Genomic DNA, 7,313 nt, shown 5'->3' with positions numbered 1-7,313 from the left:
AGAAGAGGTTCCTGGTTCCTGGCTTTGGATCAACACAGCACGAGCCATTGCGTTTACTTGGGGAGTGAACCATCGGATGCAAGATCTTCTCTCTGTCTCTCCTCCTCTCTGTATACCTGACATCGTAATAAAAATAAATAAATCTTATAAAATAAAAAGAATTCCATATCTGTAACCCATGGTTTGGAGGATGAAGTTGATGCAATTTTCCACATATTTGCTAAAGAGTATTGAACTAGGAAGAATATCTAAAGTAAGTAAGCAAGGAAATAAATAGATAAGTGAATAAGAAAAACCTGAATCTCTTCAAAATGCCGTGCAGAGTTTAGAAAAGTCATCTCCCCAAATATAAGGGGCATTTTAGTTGGACATTTTAAATATGTGTTTGGATTCATGAGGTTGCAAGACACATAGGATCAGAAGAGCTATTTGTGATTATTAAGGATGTTTCCACCTTGACAAAGTGTACCCAAGAGTAGCTTATACAAACAAATCAGGATAGGATTGAGCAAGTAAATTTCTTTGTTTTAACATTTATTTAATTTTATTGCAAAGTCAGATACACAGACAGGATGGGAGACCAAGAGGAAGATGTTCTGTTTGATGATTCACTCCCCAAGTGACCACAATGGCTGGTTATGGTGCCCATCTGTAGCCAAAAGCCAGAAAACTCCTCCAGGTCTCCTACATGGATGCAGGGTCCCTAGGCTCTGGGCCATCCTCAATTGCCTTTCCTGGCCATGGCAAGGAGTGTGATGGCAGGCAGAGCTGTAGGGATTAGAGCCAGCAATCAGATGGGATCCCATGAGTGTTTAAGGCAAGGACTTTAGCCACCAGCCCACCACGCTGGGCCTGACCAAATGTATTTTCATCTCAGCACTTTATTGCCAAAATTTCCATGGTGACATGCCAAGGAAAGACCCTAAATTGCATAGATGTGAGCCTAGTCTACATTCATGGGACATGAAACAAGACCTACAGCTGATGACACATTTCAAAGCCAAATCCCATGTGAGAAAGGAGGGACGTAATGCAGCAACTGAAAGAAAGAAATTGCACACAGGATTGGTAGTGTTCAATAAAACCTCACTTATCAAAGAAGCTGAAATAATAGTGGCCCTAGGAATCAGAAGTGGGTAGAAACATCTCAACTCACCAGCTATACAAAAGCTGATTATAGATGCCAAGGACACAGATGTACTGAATAATCACAAGCATCATAAACTGATGCTAATGTCGATTATCTTCACGTAAAGGCATGAGGGTAATAGAAGCAAAGAGTGGGAGTGTTATGCAAGAAGATGAAGAGCACATTGTTTCATTTCAATGATATAACAGAATGCAGGTGGTGTATGTTCTGCAATACAAAGAGGCATATTGGCTCAATTGGTTGAACAGCACCAACTAGATATTTGCTGAGTACAGAAAGAAAAGTGCACACAACTGGAAGGGAAGTATAGAGCAGATACCCTATGTTCCTTTGAAGGGAAATGTGCAGGGGTAAGTAACCTCTGTACCTAATGGAAAAACAGCAATCTCCTAACAGAAATATTGAATTCATGATAAATCCATTCATGATTTTTAGGTGACGTACATGATTGCATCTGCATCAATCTATGCTGCCTTTGGACAACTACCACGGTAGTGAAGTGGCGGGCATCCGCTGGACCTGAAAACCCAATAGTGTAGGTGGAGGCACCTTGAAGATCTTAGATGTGACACAGAGAATATCTTCTGCTCAAAGATGTAGATTACAATACTCTGCCCACTATGAATAGCAGATGTTACATTGGCAATGCCAATAAGCCAACTCATGCATATTCAATCAGAGCACAAGTGCTTTGACTTTTCTCAATGTAGTGGCTGTCTAGAAGATGCTGTCCATGACTCCTTTATCTCAGTTGATTGCAGGGCAGCAGGAGTTGTATTTCATCACTGGTGTGCAGCAACAACAAATGTTTTAGAAGACACTGTATGGATGACTCTGTGTTTGGATACAGATTTGCATATGGCCTCTTCTTATTTATTTCACCTGCCAGATGATTTTCAATTAAGCATTACTTAGTTTAAACAACACTACATTCATGAATCCTTTTCCATTTCATTGAAAAAGAAATGAAGTCTTCTGCTGCTCTCAAGAACATGTCAGACATGGGTTTTTCCACGGACTTTCTTCCAAGAAAATTTAGGATGAAAAATAAACAGTTACAACACAAAGCTTCCATAAAGCAAAATGGTCCAGAGCCATGAGTTCAAATATGCTCTGCATGAATGAAGGGGATTACCCAATGTTCAGAAAGCTTTACTTGATGCAGCGAACGTTGCAAGATGAATGACACAACTAGAGAAACCTTCTGTTTTGAGAAATAGCCAGTGCTGCTTCCACATTACTGAAAACTGTGAACTCCCATACAGCTGATTTCAAGCTAATGTATCACACTTATTTCATTTATGATGTAATCCTCCACTGTCGTCAGTAACTTAAAACAGCCCCAGATTTTACATGTGTGTGTGCTTGGATTACAAATAAATTGTGTTCTATCAATACGTGTGTAAATGCCAATATTCGCTGGCACAAAACAAGACTGGGTTTGTTTAAAATATCAAAACCTACCAGCTTCTCTGAGCAGCATGTATTGAAACTGCAGACGGTTAGGTAAAAAAGAAGAAAATAACCCAGCATACAAATGATCAGAATCTAAACCTCATGCTGATGAATGAAAACTGAGTTACAAAAATTGTGAGGTAATCTATAAAGAAATATTCCTGGAAGAAAATAACTCCTAAATATCAATAGACCATGTACAACCTCAGAGACGTATTTATGGCAGTACAAAAATACGTATGTAATCAGAGCCCACAGCAAACCTAGACATGTCCATGACATTAGGCCATCTCTCCATCTGAAAGAGCTGAAGTAAACAAACACAAGACTAGCAAATACAACCAATAAAATCAGGCCAGGTGTGATACAAATAGAGTGACAAAAAACAACTTATACTATCAGTGGGTCAATGAGTCAAATCTCGTGAATATGTACAATCCTTACTCCATTAGGGACACACTTCAGAATGGGAAAAGGAACATGAATCTGTAAAATAGGCAGCAGCAAGGACACGGTGACCCAGACATACATTGAACAAGCAGGAATGATTGCAAGCAGGCACAAGGCAGCAAATCAGAGGAAATTTCTGGAAAGGAAAAATCTCCACATCATAGTAATGACATAATTAAAAATGTCAATGGTTCTATTGTCAAGGTAGAGTGCGAGTGAGGAATTGAATCCTCCCTGCACCCACAAGGAAAACTCAAGGCCTGCATGTGCACACTGCTCAGTTCCTACAAATGAGTCAGGACAAACTTGTCTGAATGCTGCACAAGACCAACAAAACAGCAGCCAGAAAGACAATCCTTCAAAATTCCTTCCATCATCACCTTAATATCAAAACTGGAAAGAAGGACAACATCAAAGCAACCATACACCAATATTTCTTATGAACACAAGTGCAAAATCCTTCAGAAGACATCACATTCTCCACCTGAATAATACATCAGAAAGTGGATTCAGCAGAACCAGATGGGATGTCTAAATCCCACACAGGGATGCTTAAATGTTGCATATTCCCAGGACATGAAATACACAGCTATAAAATATGCATAGCTACTCCTCAATAAAACGTAGACAAGCAAAGGAACAGTTCAATCTACCTTCTCAATATGGTAGTAGGGTACCATGACATGATACCCTTAGAGCAGAAAGCAAAGGTTGCATCTGCTACCAGAATTCTCCACCTTGCCTGGACATTAGAGAAAAAGCTTTGGATGGCAAAATGGGGGAGAATGAAGTGGACAAACTGTTGGGAACCCATTTAACTCATAACAACCGTGTTATAAAAAAATTTATCACCAAAATGTCATAGATTTTATACCACTCTTGGCCAATGCTTACCACACTCATCTCTGTGCTCTGTAGATTCTCAGCAGGGCTCACTCTGATGTGTACTCTAAGATACTGCACACAAGGAACTGTCGCAGTGTGTCTCTACTGAAAACCTGAATTACTAGATGCAAGGCTGTCCGGATGCTAATATGCCCTCACCACACCTTGGTGTCTGAGACACATTGCTCCCTCTCAGAGACCCTGGCCTTGCCCTGAATTTAGAAATGCCATGCCTGGATGAGGGTGTTCACATTCATTAGGCACATGATATGGCTTCACTATCGGGATTGACTGGACAGTAAGAGTGTCTGAAGCCAGGATCTCTCCAAAGAGTAGAGTTATACACACTCAGACTCTTCCCTTGCAGAATTTGTGAGGGGAAATTGAAAAGGATGAGCTGCTTTTGCACTTGTATCTTCTCCAGTTATTACAGCAGGAGAAAGGTATGAGCTGGAGTATCAAATCATTCCATTTCACATTTCCAAAATTATCCCGAGGCTGTAAGAACCCGTACCACCTCAACACTGGCATGCATCTGTCCACTTAAATCTCCGCAGAATCTGTGAATTAGTCAGATAGGGCAGGCATATCAGAGAAGCAGGCAGGGTTGAGGGGCAGGTTGCCTGAGCCAAGAATTATGATGGACCCATGTCCTACCCAGTCACAGCTTTTGCTGATACCTAACCACAATGCCAACAACCATTGCCCTCCTTCTTACTTTGACAAAGGAGGTACTCATCTGATTTCTGTAAGTAGTGCCACATTTGTAAGAAGTATGGAAGTTGTTACTTGTTCTCTTATCCATGTTGAACACTCAGCATGAATTTCAGGCTATTCCCTGGCAATATCCCATGTTGTTGCATCCCAATAGCATGTTGAGAATGAAATACATAAGCCATGAAGCATATGCATTGATGTTTTATTTGCAAAATTATGCAAGTGTATTATTTGCAGCATTCACCCACTGGCGAAGTTTTATGAACTGCTTCCACAGAGGGAATGTAACAGCAGTTTTCATGGTCATTTTGTAGTGTTAGTGGGGTCATTTTGGAAATGAGTAAGAGGGCAAGCAAAAGATGGCGGTGGCATCATTCTCATGGGGATGTGTGGATTGCCTGCCAGGAATGGGGGATGAGATGATTGTTGATGGGACCAGAATTCCCGGTATGTGAGGGGGAACCCTGATGGCTGCAGCATCATTGGGTAAGGATGAGTGTAGAGTGGAATCCTTGTGTCGTTCTGCAAGTAAGAATGTGTGGTTGAAACAACATTCATGAGAGAGGCTCTAGAATAAGGATGTTGAGCATGTGAGACCAACTGGCTCGGCGTGAACTGAGGAGAAATTGCAAGTGTGAGTGTGTCCTTGATGACTGCTCCTAAGGCATAACATGATGATGAAGCTGATAAGGCCCCTCGTATTGCTCCAGGTTCACGTGCCACGTTCTCAGCTACAGGTGGACTGCATCTGTGAGATGATGCACCAAAGCATGCATAGTTTCCAAGACTGGTGCTGTTCCGTGGAACAACACTTGCATTTTCATTATTCTTTGCTAAAACTTCCTGTGCTCGAGGTGACTCATTGGGCTGATTTTGAAGTGAGGATTCCAATGGCTGGTATTTCTTCTTAATGCTCACTCTTCTTAGAACGTGTCGTAAGAGCTGAGGACAGCCTTGTTTGAAATGTGGGTGATGGAAGAAATACAACTGCAACAAAATTAAACATGCATCAGCAATATTTCTAGCTAGGAGAGAAGTGAACCTGTGGCAAAGAGAAACTGTGCTAACTAGCAACTGCAGAGATGCATGACAGCTATGCTCGGCTTTCCTACTCATGTGGAATCATGGTTAATCATGGTTAATGTAGCTGAATACACACACAGGTACAGGTGTTTCTTCCTCTGAAAATCAGACAGGGTCTGTCAAGGAGCTAAGATATTTGGTAAGTGGAAAATTTTGCGTAGCAATTTGTATCAGTGTTTCATAAGCCATGTATTGAATGTTTTGGGTGCAATTATTGGTGTAATCTTATGTTCAGAAAGTCTTATTATCATAACAAATTCTCCTTACAGCAGCTATGCATACACACACACACACACACACACACACACCGTTTTGGGTAGAGAGAGAATTAGAGAGAGGGAGAGAGAGATTATTCTGATATTGTTATTGGTATTAGTTGCCTATGCTTTGTTCATTAAAGCACAGTTTGGTTAAAGATTGCTAAAGTGGCAAAAAAGAAAAAGAAAAAGAAAAAGGAGATTCCTGCACACAGCACACCAACGTGACTGTGTTGCACAACACAGAAAATGCACAACGATATTGAAGATGCACAATGATATTGAAGTTGTGAATAATAACCTCTCCCACAACGACAGCAACAACAGGAAACTAAATATTCCATGTTAAATTTGAAAGCATCTTTCAAGAATCTGGATCCTTTACAAAAACTGAACACCATACATGCATCCTATGTATTCACTTGGAATCAAAGGGTTGGAAATCTGAATCACCTTGCTTGTCCCTAAGACATCATGACATTCCGGCATAAAGTGGAATAGGGAAGCCGATCTCTGAAAGGTTGACTGCATCTTCCTGAATCCATAAAGGTTAAGCTGTCGCACAAAGCTCTTCATGTTGCACGTTTCAAAGATTCTGAAATGGCCTTTCATCTCTAAAACTTCTGTCTGAAATCGTTCTACATCTATCACGATGCAGGTTCCTCCTTCGCCCCACCAAATCGATTTGAATTCAGGGCTTTCCACTATTTGCCAAAGTTTTCTAGGAAACCCCAGAACATGCTGGTTATTCTGTTCCTGGTGACTGAATCCATCGCTAGGAGAAGACGGTCTGTCCAGCAAGGAGTGCTGGGATAAAAGCTTAAAGGCCTCTTCTTCAATCACAGACCTTAGGTGAGTATCCTCTAGGAATAGCTGGTGCCCTTCTGGAGTTTCCACGAGAATGTCTGGGCTCAGAGATCGCCGCTCACAGCACATCTTTCAAACCTGGAAGGAGTTCTGTCTCCACTTCCTCTGAGCAACTTGATTGCTGTCCCCTGGTTCCGCTGAATGATTTGAAGCCTGTTGTTCCTCTGAACGCTTGAGAGGAAATGTCCAGACTAAGCACTATCTCGCTCCACCACATCTCATACAGAGCCATTGTGACATCACTATATGCTGCCTTTTACCTCAGCAACACGTCTCACCATTGACCCAGTTGCTTCCCAACAACCCACTGACACAGAGCAGCTGGTAAACTGGGACATGTGGACCATGCTAAAGTATATCCACAATTTCTATTAAAAATATAAAAATACATATGAGTAACAAGACGTAAATCAAAGAAATGAATCCCAAGAATGGCAGAAGCCTGGCTT

At 41.3% G+C, this 7,313-nt stretch overlaps 1 protein-coding gene across 1 annotated transcript; it reads right to left on the bottom strand.

Moving 5' to 3' along the window:
• Window positions 1-3,699: 3,699 nt before the first annotated feature.
• Window positions 3,700-7,105, bottom strand: LOC131478731 (heat shock transcription factor, Y-linked-like). The gene is made up of 3 exons (XM_058659304.1): window positions 6,451-7,105; window positions 5,470-5,644; window positions 3,700-3,746 (listed from the first exon to the last, which is right to left on the bottom strand). The coding sequence occupies exons 1-3, from the start codon at window positions 6,931-6,933 to the stop codon at window positions 3,700-3,702; spliced, it is 705 nt and encodes a 234-aa protein (XP_058515287.1). The 5' UTR covers window positions 6,934-7,105.
• Between the last annotated feature and the right edge of the window lie 208 nt (window positions 7,106-7,313).

The sequence above is a fragment of the Ochotona princeps genome, chromosome Y (genome assembly GCF_030435755.1).
Source record: "Ochotona princeps isolate mOchPri1 chromosome Y, mOchPri1.hap1, whole genome shotgun sequence".
NCBI classification, from domain to species: domain Eukaryota; kingdom Metazoa; phylum Chordata; class Mammalia; order Lagomorpha; family Ochotonidae; genus Ochotona; species Ochotona princeps.
The sequence above is the reverse complement of the archived record's forward strand: the minus strand, read 5'-3'. Positions and strand labels throughout refer to the sequence as shown.